Raw genomic sequence first — 14,001 nt, 5'->3', positions numbered from 1 at the left:
CCTTCTGAGGGGCTGCATTCCGCGGTATCTCCTGCCATCTACTGATGCTTGCGAGGAGGCAACGAGCGCGTTTGGCCGAGCGCGGGGCGAGAATTCCCCGCCGGCTGCTCCAGACGGGGGGGGGGAGAGGCACCGCCGTCCCGGGGCGGTCACAGCCGGCTGCCCGGGGCGGGCCGGGGCCTGGCTCTGCCCGGGGCCGGGCTCTGCCCGAAACCTCCCCGGGGGAGGGGGGAGGCGCAGCCCTTAATAGCGGCCCCGCAGCGCGGTGCCGTCCCGGTGCAGCCATGGGGGAGGCGGCGGGAGGCAGCGCGGTGCCCCCGCTCCCGGCCGCGGAGGCGGTCGGCGGGCAGGTGAACGCGCTGACCGTGCTGGCCCTGCTGGAGAAGCTGGTCTCCATGCTGGAGGCGGTGGAAGGCCACCAGCGGCAGATGGATCAGAGGCAGCGGGGCTTGGAAGGGGCCGTGCGGAGCATTCAGGGAGACCTGGTAAAGCTGTGCCGCAGCCACGGCGCCACGGGGGAGGCGGTGGAGAAGCTGCTGGAGAAGTCGCGGAAGGTGTGCGCGAACACCCGCGCCGTGCGGGAGCGCCTGGACAGGCAGTGCGACCAGGTGCGGCGCCTGGAGCAGCACCACGCCCAGCTGCTCCGCCGGGACCGCTTCAAGGTGCTCATCTTCCAGGTGAGAGCCCTGCGCACCACCCTCTCCCGGCCCCCCGAGCCTGCTCCCGACCCCGAGGGAACAGCACCTTGCTGCTAAGTCCTCGCGAACTCGGGAAAAGAGCTCGCTGGTTACTAACTCTTAGCAAACTTGGAAACCAGAGATATCTCTTCGCTAACTTGGCAAATGTGGAAGAAAAACCTTTTCAGCGTAGCAAACTTGGGGAAAGAGTAGTCTTTTGCTAACTCTTAAGCTTGGGGAAAGTGCTCTCTTTTACTTTTAGCAAATTCAGGAGTAACGCCCACTTTTCCTCTCGGTGGACGTGGGGAAAACATGTTTTCTAACTTTTAGGAAACCTAGGAAAAGAGCTGTCTTTCTTTTTTACTCTTGCAAACTTGAGGGAAAAGCCCTTTTTTTTTTTTTTTTGGAAACTTTTAGCAAACGTTGGGAAAGAGCCCTCCTTAACTCCTGCAATCTTAGAGATAAAGTTGTCTTTTAACTCCTAGTGAACCTGAGGAAAGAGACCTTGTTTTGCTAACTCTTAGCATGCCTGAGAAAACTGCCACCTTTTATTCTCTGCAAACAAGGGGAAAGAGCCATATTTTACTAACTAGCATATGTGGGGAAAGGTTTGCTCCATTGTGTGTTTTGGGGGTTTTTTTAAGTAAACTTGAAGGGCCCTTGTGTTTTTCCAAACTCTTGGCAAACTTGAGGAAAGAGTCCATTTTGCAAAATTGCAGTAGAAATGTCCCTAAAAACTGCCACTGCATCTGCCCTCGGACACAGGAGAGGGGCAGGGCTGCAGCTCCCTGTCTCCTCGTGCCCTGCTTCGCTCTGCAGGGCGGATTTGGCCCATTCAGGGATGAGCTGAAAATTGAGCTTAAAAACGCAGCTTGCCGGGAGTCCATCCAGTGATAGCAGCAGTTTGCATATTTTCCCCTTTTTAAGCAATGGTCTGGCTAGAACACGCCATGAGCTTTAACTAAACACAGGACGTGACTTTCACATATTTAAAAAAAAATACAGGCCTCCACAAATCACTGAGGGAGGGCAGGAGAGCAAATGCTGGGCTGGGGTAGTCACAGCTCGGGCACTACACCAGTGCCTCATGCTGAACTTGGCAGCTGGGCGTTACCTCTGTCAGCCACTAACTCTGCTCCTTGGGTTGTGGGGGTTTCTTCCTACTTAAACCATCCCAAAATAAGAGAGTGGTACTTGATTCTAAAAAGCTAGCAGGCCTGGTTAGTGCACAGGCAATTCCCCCAGAAAGGAAGCCCCCACCTCCCTGCTTATTGTTGTCCCAAATTACAGTCCAGGCTTGTCAGGCCAGGAGAGGAGGAGCTGCGGCATGTTTCCACCCCAGAAGGAATGTGGAAATTTTTCCAGAGACTGGGTAAATTAAAAGACACATGTTCCCTGCAGTTCTGCAAGTAATTTAAGATCCATTACTGTATGTCAAAACAGTGCCATCTCCCAGGCCCTGTTAGATAATGACTGGCTCCTGCCTCCAGGCTCAGACCTAGACCTAGAAAATGTCCTGTGGGGTGGGTGCATCAGCAAGGCCTGGGGGAAGGTAATTTTTAACATTGCTCATACCTCTGAGCATGAGAATTAAGGCCTTGCTGTTGCAACAAGCGTCTTCCTCCAGAGATCTCAATATTTACTATTTTAGGATGACATAATGCAGAGAGGAAAGACAAACAGAGCTCTTTGTGTGCAGGACAGTTGACATTACCTCGGGTGGGGATCTTCCACTGGCAGTAATTTGCAGGGACTGGGTGAAAGCAACAGTGAAAATCACCAAGTTTGAGGGGTAAAACAGTGTCCTGCTGGCTCATTTCCTGACACTAAATAGTGTTGTAAAGCTAAGGCCTGTTTAAACCTCTGAACCTTTCCTTAACACTGCACAAACCAAAAGCAAACAATGCAGGTCCATGTCCCCGTACAACAGATAAACAAAATCCACTGCCTGTCACTGGGCTGGTGCCTTTGGACAACAGGTCTGTTCTCCACAGCTTTTACAGGGATTCAGTTGACTCTGTTCCCATCTCTCCCCAGAAAATATGTCACCACAGTGCAGGATGATGAACTTAACCAGTCCCAAGCCAATGCAGATCAGGAACACAAAACTTAAAAAAGAAAAACTGCAGTTAAAAATTCACTAAAAAAAAATAAATAAAATCAGCTGTCAGCTGGGAATTGCTCCTGGCTGGGCCCTGCAGTTAAATGGCAGCGTGGCTGTCTGGAAAGCCAGGATGGTCATCAGAGCTCCTTGGGGGCATGAGAAGGTGACTGGGGCAGGCAGCACCCAGGGCTTTCTCCAGTGGAGTTTGGCAGGAGCTGGGATTTTCCACTGAGAAGTGGCTGCAGCCAGAGGGGTGTCCAGGCTGTGCCCACACAGGCTGTGCCCAGGCTGTACCTGCATGCCCACCTCCTTGAAATCTCCCGGCAGGATCTTCTTTCAGGCTGGAGGAGGGACAATCTGGTAGTCAGCAGGGCCAGTGCCTTGCTAGGATAATTGTACAAGGGAATAAACAGCAGGCTGGCTGGGTTTCTGTCCTGCCTTGCACAGGAATCCATGGAAAAACAATTGCAGGAAGGAGAAGTCATGGTAATGAAGCTGTATTGACGCCAGATTTTTGTGAAAACAAAGGGAAACCTGGATGTATGAGACTCCTCTTCAGCTGGGGGATCCTTCTTTTCCACTGAAAAAAGCAATGCCAAACTTCAGGGAGCATGTTTCTCATTAGAACCAGCTTCTCCAGCTTAGGGAGACAGCTCAATATGAAAACTATAATTCACATTTGTGATTCAGTTCTGCTTTCACCACATACCCTAAACTCCCTAATACTTGGTGGGAGCACTGAGCACAGCCAAAACACACGACTGAGCCCCAGCTCTGCATTTTATGAAATTGTGCTGCCACTCGCCAGCTTTCCCCCTGCATATGCACTGAGAATGAACTGTGTTTAGAAAAGTTCAGTTATTTACATATTTTCCATTAAAATGCTCTTAGTTTTCTCTCTCTAGAATGTCTGCATATATTTCTTTAATTGGTGGCATATTTTAAGGGAGCTCCATTCCAAGAATTTGGGGATGCAAAAGTTGTTATAAATGACACAGCAATTCAGCAAAACACTGAAGTGACTGTTTCAAAAATCCTTGTTAAGCTTTGGCATTGTTCCCCTCTATTCTGTTCTTGCCCCATGACCAGCTTTTTGGTTCTGGTTTGGTGGGGGTTTTGTTTGCTTTTTTAGCTGCAAAAGCAAAATGGAAGATAAAAAAAGGCTCATGTTTAATTTTTCAATTAAATGTCATGTTTACTGGTTAAATGTCATGCAAATAGGACAGATAAAATAAGTCAGAATTGCAGCTTGGGGTCAAGCACACTAATATTCAAGTCTCTTTCAGATGCTGCTGTTGGTAAATCCTTCATCCTAAAATGAAGCAAGAGGAGGGCACAGAAAATTACCATTTGATTGTATCTTCTTGTATGGATCACTGCAGTAATCTTTGAAAAAGCAACTTCAAACTCAAAAACGAACGAGTGAGGGAACCAGAAGAATTACAAGTCAATAATGCTGTATTTCCCACTGGAGCCTTGCAGAGAGAATACTCTTATATTAATGACAAAAATACCTCCCACAGCTCTTTGGACTTGGACCAGCTGTGCTGGGGGAGGTCAGGGGGACGGCGCAGTCACCGCCCCAGCCTGCACAGGACGGGCAGATGGGTGGGTGGCACTTTCCTGCTCCCTGCCCTCCCTGCCCACGGTGACATCCAAGTCTGAAGAGCACGTATTTGTAAGAAAGGAAAGTAGGTGGAGCTGGAGGTGGCTTCAGAAGGATTTGTCATGTTTTTACCTATTTTGTGTAGCAAAGCAAGTTTTAGGCTAGTGATCATTTAGGCATATAACAGCAACATACAAGAGGAGCCTGGACTGGGAAAATGCCATCTCTCCTTCTTGAAGGTCATGGCCTCATACAGCAAATGTAACAAAAAAACCGAACCAAAGCAGATTGATTTCCCTCCTGCAGCATCAGAGATTCAGCAGGTCTTAAGTAAATTAACTGCCTGTTCACTCAGGCCACCCAGTTTGGTAGTACACTGTTACGGATCTTACTCCTTTTCGTAAAAGATAAGGATGAAATTACGACCTACAGAAGGTTATGAAGAATGGCTGATCAAAGCCACAAGGAAGGCACTGATTTTAACTATGCAAGTATTACTAGTGTTAGCAAGACTTGTTTTATGCAGAGAACTTCCCCTATTCTATTCATCTCCTACATGGAAAAATAAAATTCAGAGGAGCTAGCTACCTACAGTCAAGCCCATCTGAGAAAAAAATGCAAGGGGTGTTTTTGAACTCAGATGTGGAAAATACAAAGATGTATTGCTTTCTTAGAATTTTAGATTAGATCAAGAAGAAAAGATCAAAGTTTTACTTCTTTTGGCATGGAAAATAGTTATGCAGTTTGTAACAGCTGGTATTTTTCAGTGTATTGTTCTAGTCTTCCTAAATGGAATAGCAGACTGCTTAAAAATGTATCAAAACAAAACATAGCTGTCATATAAACTTGTAAGACCAAAAAGTTATCAATAGCCCACTTAAAATGTGCTATCACTAACCATGTTTGAAATGTCTGCTCTACCACAGAGCATTCCTGCTATACCACCCTCGTGTTTTCAAAGCATTTTACTTAATTTATTTTCATTTGCATTTTAATAGTTCCTGTAATCCTGAGGTCTTTCGGAAACATGACATAGGAAAGCGTGTCATTCCCATTTTATAAGCACACAAATAGATGCCCAGAGGCTGATGTTTTCCAGAGCCATGCAGGAAGCTTAGACAGAGGGGTGATCACTTGAATGCCAGTACTGCCTGATAGCCAAACACCACCAAGGATGTGCTTTTAATTGAATCCTTAGCTCATTATTGTATGCAGTATATTTTTGTTTGGAGGTGGTTTTTTTTCTTTCTAAATATGGGTAGTTTGACAGTCTCTCTTCTACTCAGAAATTTGATAAAAATTGAAATCAAATCTATGTCCACATTCTTCTAAGGATTGCATGCAGTACTTCAGTTTAATATGAATACTGTAGCCAGAGCTAAACTGACCTTGAGAAGGACCTCTCAGACCCATCTCTGGCTCACACTGTGCTGTGATCAAACTCATATGACACCACTTTCCTAGATAAAATACTTAAAAAGTAACAACCCACCTCTCCACTCATTAAAATCAGAGTTTTCTATACGATTCAGGCACTTAGACCTGAAAGTTCAGATGTCTAAAACTGTGTGTGATTACCTAGGTTTGGAAAGAATTAACTAGACATGAAAACTGTGCTTTTTACTGAGTTCTCATGCTCTGGGGAATAATTCAATGCTGCACCCACTCATGTAATCCACATTTCATTAACTGCAGTGGAGAGAAAATACAAATATTTGTACAGCAGTTAATAGTTGGTTTCACTTAAAGCTGGTGCAGGTTTCCTTTGTTTTGTTATCTTGGTCACTGTTGCTGATAGTTGCAACAACATTACAGGAGTCAGGAGAAGAGTGTGGGCTTTATGAAATGTTCACTGCAGGCAGAGGGCTTGTAAAGCTTTGTGGCAGTGTATCTGACTGAGGCCACTGGGCCAGAAAGGTGTGCAGAAACCGTAGGAATAAAGTATATACAAACTGTCAAACCAGCATCCATTTCTTTTATACTTTCCATTTTTATATCCTCAAGGGATATTAACCAGCATACCTGGATCACTGTATAGACACAGTATAAAATTATTCTGCCCTTCTATATGGCATATTCTTGAGTTCCAGGAGGGCTACAAAGTAGCCCTTGTTTTTAATAGAATCACAGAATAACAGAAACAATTAGGTTGGAAATGACCCCTTGCGATCATTGAGTCCAACCTATGACCCAACACCACCGTGTCAACCAGATCATGGCACTAAGTGTCATGTCCAGTCTTCTCTTAAGCACCTCCAGGGACAGTGACTCCACCACCTTCCTGGGCAGCCCATTCCAGTGTCTAATCACTCTTCCTGTGAAGAAATTCTTCCTAATGTCCAACCTCAACCTCCCTGACACACAGTTTAAGTGTCCTCTTGTCCTATCACTGGTTGCCTGGGAGAAGAGCCTGACCCTCACCTGGCCACAACCTCCTTTCAGGGAGTTGTAGAGAACATTAAGGTCAGCCCTGAGCCTCCTCTTCTCCAGGCTAAACAACAACCACGTACAACAGCCTTGACAGCAAATTTAACCCAAGGCACTATTCTCTGCAGTGATCACAACTGTATGCTCAGTCCTGAAATAATGAGCATGAACTTGGAAGTGTATGTGGCCTTTTTTCCCCTTAACTGTGCACTCAGGCCCACTAGGGACAGATCTGAGACTATTACAACCATTTCACTCAGCACTTACTGCTTTTTTGTATCTTAAGATAAATATGGAGGGAGGAGGGAAAGGAAAATCCTTCCAATGCATGTGAGGAAGTGCAATTGCATGTACTCTGTCTGGAAGTGATAAAAAAGGTAATTAATAGAGACTATGCAGATTTAAGGTTCAAAGTGCTGAGAGGAGAAGGGAGTGTGCAAGGAGCCTCATTTTCTTTGCAGGGGTAGATGCCTGCAAAACCTCCCACAGAACAGAGTGTTCATTGTGCTGCCTCTGAGCTGCTTGGGGTTGCAGAGCTTCTGCGCTCAGTGGTCACAGACGTGCCTCGTTACGACCTGCAGCTTTTGCCCTTGCTCAGACTGTTTTGTTTTCAGATACCTTCTTTCTTTCTGTGTCCTTTCTTGGTTTTGTTTCTAAAAAGCAATACTTTTCCTTTTAGCTAGAAGCTCCTCTTTTCTATGCAGTATAATGTCTTTTTATTTTTGTGTACCATGAATTTTTATTCTTACATTTCAAGGAGTTGTCCTGTCCATATTTTAATATTTACCAACCAAATTTACTAGGGTTTTTTTTTTCTGTATAGCTGTAAAACAAGGTATACTCTAACCATCATGAACTGCATGGTTTCTCAATATCAACAATCCGTTTTTAACAGCAATATACACTTTCCAGGAATACGGCGGAAGTGCTAACTGCATTTGCCATTTGAGATACTTCCCAGATGCAACCAACACCTCTGCAGGGATATTCTCAGTCTTTGGCTCAAGAAACTGAGAGCTCTGTGGGGTTCTGTGACTTCTGGAGGTCTGCACAGTGGTCTGCAGTACAACCTCCCTCCCCACCACACTCTGCTTTCTCCCCAGCTGTACAACCTAACAGCTGGACTCTCATTCAAGAGTATCTAAAGTAAATGACAAAGAACAGGATTTCCATTCTGCATACATTCCAAGTCACTTTGAAAGAGTAGTCTTACAGCTGACAGCTCATAAGTCTTAAACTTTACCAGATAATGGTTCAGTGGTCTTTGAGTGGTTTGTTACTGGTTAAGTGTATTGAATAAAACAATAAACATTCATCTCATCATTGGGGGGGAAAGAAATAATTGTTCAGGGTTGTGCTTTGTTTATTAAATTTGTGTCCTGTGAACTATGAAACTCAAATATTGTCAATTCTTTCAGGAGGAAAATGAGATCCCTGCCAGTGTTTTCGCAAAAGAGCCCATTCCCAGCATTACAGAAGGAAAAGAGGAGCCTGTGGATGAGAACAAAACACTGGAAGAAACCTTACACACAGTGGAGTTGGGTTCAGATGATGAAATGTTTCATGAGGGAGATGACTTGGATGACAGTGCAGAGGAGAAAACAGAAGAATCAAGAGCTGAGAAACTTAAAAGATCCAGCCTCAAGAAGGTGGACAGCCTCAAAAAAGCATTTTCCCGCCAAAACATTGAGAAGAAGATGAACAAGATCAGCACAAAGATTGTGTCACCTGAACGGAGAGAAAAGATCAAGAAATCACTTACTGTGCATCACCAGAAATCCTCCTCTTCAAAGGGCTCAGGTTTCAAAGTTTCTCCCCTCACATTCAGCACAAAGAAAGGCCGTGAAGGAGAAAGCCCTGCAGAAGCTGAGGACAGACCATCAGAAACTGCAAGCAATGAGCAGGCTGAGAACGAGGATGAAATGTCCTTCACCGACATGCACTCGGATATGACACCCAGCACCTCCCTGACCGAGGAGGGCAAAGCAGCTGTCGACTCTCTAGAGAAGGAGGCCAAAGTGGACGGGAAGGCCATGATAAACAACAATATTGAGCTATCCATTGTGGAAGATGATGAAGAGTACGGGGTGCCTCTAGAAGTTTCTAGCCAGAAACTGTACGATGAGAGAAACAACCCAGTTGGTGGGGAAATGGAACAGTCTGATGAAGAAACGACCCAAGCAGCCGTCCTGCAGGTGGACCAAACCGCGTAAGCGTCCCAAGCCCTCCTTCGCCTGCCAGACACGCACGGTTTTCCTTAGGCAAGGAACTGGTTTCAGCTGCACAGGCAGGAAAAGCGACTAAGCCTCTTTCATCCTTTGCTCTGCAGTGATAATTTATTGCATCGTGTTGGAATGCAGAGTGGACAAGGTCAATGACTTAGGCTGCAGCGTGCTCTGGTTTAGGCCAAGTCACTGGTGGTCATGAATTTTAGAGATGCTGCCAACTGGTGTAAGAGACTAGCAGGAAGAGAGTATGTCTGGTAGAAGCAAGCTGGTCAGCTGGCTTTCTTAGGTCAGAGGAATGCATGGAGAGTAGTCAAGACACCCAAGCATTTCTGTTGTCTTTTTTTCCCCCAGCATTTCACAGCACTGTGAGTAGTTCTGTATGTAAATGTAGGAATACCAGTGAGAACATTTAATCTCAGTTGCCTTGCCATGCTCCATGAATAATAACAGCCTCAGTAACTCTGCACACACGTATAGTTTGTTTGGGGGGTTGCTCCACAGCGCTGTAGGACTAAAAAAGCAGAGTAGTTAGAGGGCGAAGCTGAAAACTCAGTTCCATCCATTTCAGTGGAGGAAAGATTTTTGCCAGTAGTCACTTGCTATTCATTTAGAAGAAATGACTGTGTTTAGGCTGGGGGGGGGGGGGAGGGGGGGGAGGGAAAGGTATTTTTCAATCTAACAAGAGTTATGGAAATACATTAATGACAAGCATGAATGTGTGATCAGTTACTGCACTTTTAAGGGTTCAGAAATTGAAAAGGAAAAAATAGGTGTTTCATAGGAACATGAAGGTAGCCTGAAGAAAATATGACATGCTATGAAATGTAAAAAAAGCAAAAATAACCCCCCACAATATTCAATCTATACTCCCAGCTTAAAGTATATATACTCAGATAACACAAATTAACTCATAGTCTTTATAGCAATATACTATCAAACTTTGCACCTGCACAACTTTGTATCTCAGAGTATTTTGCAAATAGCATAATTTATCTTTTTACAGATTATTTCATATATAGAGCTATATCTACACAGAGTTAGATAATTACAGGGATGTAAGGACAATTTCTTTAAAAAGGTGAAATACTCTTTCAGGCATGTCCAAAGGGAACAATGTGTTGTGCATTGAACTTCATGGCAGGGATGAGTTTACGTAAGTATGCGCCTGCAAAGCCACAGGATTTGGTTCTCTGCTAATAACTTTGATCAAAGTCACCTACCTGCTCTCAAAATTACTAGTCTATAATTTTTCAAAATTAATTGAAAATGAGAGGTTACAAGGTAGTTTGTTCACTATGAATGTTCATTCCTGTCACTTAACAAAGGTAAGGGGCAAGGGAGGAAAGGGAAGCACAATACCCACAACAGTTCCCTTACATCCTTGGTTGTTTATGCAGTGGGTTATTTTTATTTTTTTATATATATAAAAATTCTACTGATACTTAACATTGCACTAAAAGGTTGCTTCCTTTTGTGTTTAGAATCACAAATTACAGGGGAAATAAAAGCTACAGCAGAAGTACCATTATGAAATAATTAACAGGTATTACTCCACAGGGATAATATCTGTAACCAGTAAATCACACTGGAAGTTAGTTAGTCAGAGCTTAGTGTAGGCGAGTACTATTAAGAGTTAAGCTCTTAAGTGCATGGTATCATATAGAAGATACTGTTTCTAAGAAAAATCATGGCATAACTCGTGCAGCTATATTTTTATTTTGTATTAACTACAATGGATTTCAATAATTTTTACTTGTAACTAACTATGAATATGACAAATAAAAGCATAATATAAAACACAGCCATGTCAGTCTTTGGGAGAAGCAGTCTGAGAAGCTGGCAAAGATGAAATTTAAAGGTCAAGTGTTTATTACTTCAGTTCATGTCCCTGTTGTACCTATACCATTTTCTTTCTCATCCTGTGCTTTTATTTAGCAATGCAAACACCAGTGCTTTACTTTCCAGATACTTGTCAGATTTCTAGCCCATCTAAATGTACTCAGGCACTTTCCAAAATCTGCTGGCTCAATCTGCATCTTTTTATTGGACTGCGGCATACTCCTAATACTCTAAATAGTCCTGAAAGCATATTTATATTGAAGTCTGTGTTCTGTTTATGCACACAGATAAACTCGTGTCTTCTGGAGTGCCACATAGTCTTTAGCAGGCTTAATTTTACTGACAGACCAAAGAAAGCACTTCTAACCTTTATGTAGCAGCTGTCAACCTCCCACAGTCACCGAGTGCTAACCAGGAGCCCCAGCATCATGTTTACATTTTGCTTTCGGATATGCTGGTTTGTTTGTCCTGCTAAGCTTTAATTCAAACAATACCCCTGGCCGTGCTTTATCCATTTTTAGAGATGCTGACATGAATCCCATGCACACTGTTCTAAGAGCATTACAATGCTATCCAGTAAAACCATTGGAAATGCAGATACTGAGCATCTGGGAGAATTAACTCAAATACCCACTTCAGAATACGGCACGAACATGGCCATCAGTTGCAGGACAAGAATTAAATGTTTTCTCCATCACAATTGCACATTTGCAGGGACAGGTGGGTCTGTAATCCTAAGAAACAAAAGAAAGCATGCTTTACACGAGAGGAAAATGTTTACTCAAGTTGTGAATGTCTGCTCTTGTGCTGTTTTATAAACCAGAGGAGGAAGCAAGCTCAGCCTCTCAAGATGTCCCCCAAGCTGTTTCTTCCCCTTGCCTTCCATTCTCAAGGCCTAACTGAAAACATCAGCCTGCAGAACTTAGTGTTTGAGGGAGGAGACAGACTGTGGGACCAGCAGCACTGTATTCTTTCAAGTATCTCAAGTACGTGCCTGGATCTTGTCAGGCTGGCAGATGTCAAGCGTATGCACGAGTATTCCACGATTGTGCTGACAGGTTTGCCTACATAATTACTGTTTTTAAAAACTGCTTGTTTACACTTCCTGACACAGTAACAGTGAGCTCCACTTGTACCATTATTCCTTTGAACACCTGACCTGTGAGCTGCTGCACAGATTCAGAGTTTGACCTCCACCGGAATCGGTGGGAGCTTTGCACAAAGAAAAAGGGTGTGATAAAGCCCTTATGGTATAAATATTTAAACTAGCAGCACTCAGCAGCTGCTGATACCCCATTTTCAATGACAGAAAACCAGCTGACATTTCTGTCCCCTTTTAGGGGAAAGAGCAAAGAGCATCCCGTTGACCCCCACGTGCTAATCCACGAGCCGGCTCCTCTGTGAAAAGGCACAGATACGGGTTTTCTGGACCATTTCACTGTTAAATAAGAGAGTGTAGTAAAAGCCATCACACAGGCCTGACTGAAGTGTGTTCTGTCTCTTCAACAGACAGAAGAAAGCAAAGAAGAAAAGGATCAGAAGGTAAAATACACCTGGTAGCCCTTTACACTGATGCAGTGAAAACCCTTTGTTGTAGGTTGTAATGCCAAACAGCCGCACAACTGATGACTGATAGTCACACACTTAAAAAAGAGGTAAGCTCAGAAGAATTAGTGAAGTAATGGCAATTTGTTAGAGGTCAAACTGTTCACAAGGGGCCAGTCCAACCCTGAAAGTGAAAAGCCTTCATCTGGCTCAAAAGACCCTTTGAGCCGTACAATGATTTTGGGCCACATGTACAGCTCCTGTGATCATCAGTAAGCTGTGTGCACAGATGCAGGACATGAGATCCGTGTATCTCCCCTATCCTATCTGCTTAGCTCATCACCCGAACAAAAAGTTTTCCTGCCATCAGCACAGCAGATGCAGCGGTGTGGCAGAAAGGAAGGCTCTGCCCTGCTTTGCAGGGTGCATTGTGAGCAAAATGTCAAGCTAAGTTCTGACTGCAAGGTCTTTGCTGTCGGGCTCTGCCTGTGAGGGAGTGGGTGTAGCTACGACTCCTGGAAACGTCACACAGGCAGGTGGAAAAGTTTTACTGTGACCCACTAAGACACACACCCACTCTGGGTGTCAAGGGGAAGGTGTCACGTCGTCTTCCTGCAGGCAGAGGGAAAGATTCACCCATAGCAAAGCGAAGCAAGCACGCAGCTGTTTGGCCCTGGTATTAGTCAGGGTTTTGCCTCGGCAAGGAAACAAGGGGCAGGGAACAACTGGCAGAGCCCTGGAGGTGCTGACTCAGCACCCAAGTATCCACCGCTCCCTGACTCACGGCCCTGGCTTTCCCAAATAAACGGAAAAAGGCTGAGAGCCGCTTTGCACCACTCCAAACTGCCCGTTGCCAGGGTTTTGTTTCAGGATTTACATTTGAACCAGCATCCACCCCGGGCTGAGTCTAACTGCATGCATAAAGAAATTTTAATCAGCATACTTGCAGCTGTCAGTGGTGGCTGATCTTTCTTGCCCTCATTTTGATCAAAATGCCTTTTTCCCCTTCCTCTCACTCCACCAAGTCATTTGGAGGAGTCTGAAGTGCACACTAATTCCCATAAGGAACTCTCCCTAACTGCATGTTGAGAACTGATAATCAATGTCATCTTTAATTTTTCTTACATGGTTATCTCCTTTAATGGAGTGTGCTGCAGTAACTGAGAATAAATCTGCTCTGGGTTAAGCAAGAGATTGTTATTTATTTTTCTTTCAGATCAGAGATTAATATTGCTGTATGACCATTGGCAATAACCTCTTTTTCCATAGCAACACTAAAGAGAACATAAACTATGACTCATAATTTCTCTCTGGAGGACTTTTTTGTAATTATGATCATTCCACAGTTCCTAAAATACGTTAGCTGATATATAGCTCTGGTATAACAGCTTTGATTTTCCTTCATTTTAACACCCAGGCAGAAAGAAGAGACTTCCATTATTTTCTCTCTCTCCGGCTGAGCTAAACACCACACAAAGTATCATATATTCATTATTCATTATAACTGTGTGGCTCCTAAAAACTCCACAGCAATATTTTCTTAATAAAGGTGGAACAGGTTTACTCACTTTCAAT

At 44.3% G+C, this 14,001-nt stretch overlaps 1 protein-coding gene across 1 annotated transcript; it reads left to right on the top strand.

The window, feature by feature from the left end:
- Positions 1–245: 245 nt before the first annotated feature.
- CAVIN2 (caveolae associated protein 2) lies at positions 246–10,843 on the top strand. Its single transcript, XM_082285080.1, has 2 exons — positions 246–677; positions 8,233–10,843. The coding sequence occupies exons 1-2, from the start codon at positions 285–287 to the stop codon at positions 9,025–9,027; spliced, it is 1,188 nt and encodes a 395-aa protein (XP_082141206.1). The 5' UTR covers positions 246–284; the 3' UTR covers positions 9,028–10,843.
- Positions 10,844–14,001: the final 3,158 nt, after the last annotated feature.

This window comes from Coloeus monedula (assembly GCF_965178545.1).
Source record: "Coloeus monedula genome assembly, chromosome: 7".
Taxonomy (NCBI): Eukaryota; Metazoa; Chordata; class Aves; order Passeriformes; family Corvidae; genus Coloeus; species Coloeus monedula.
The sequence above is the reverse complement of the archived record's forward strand: the minus strand, read 5'-3'. Positions and strand labels throughout refer to the sequence as shown.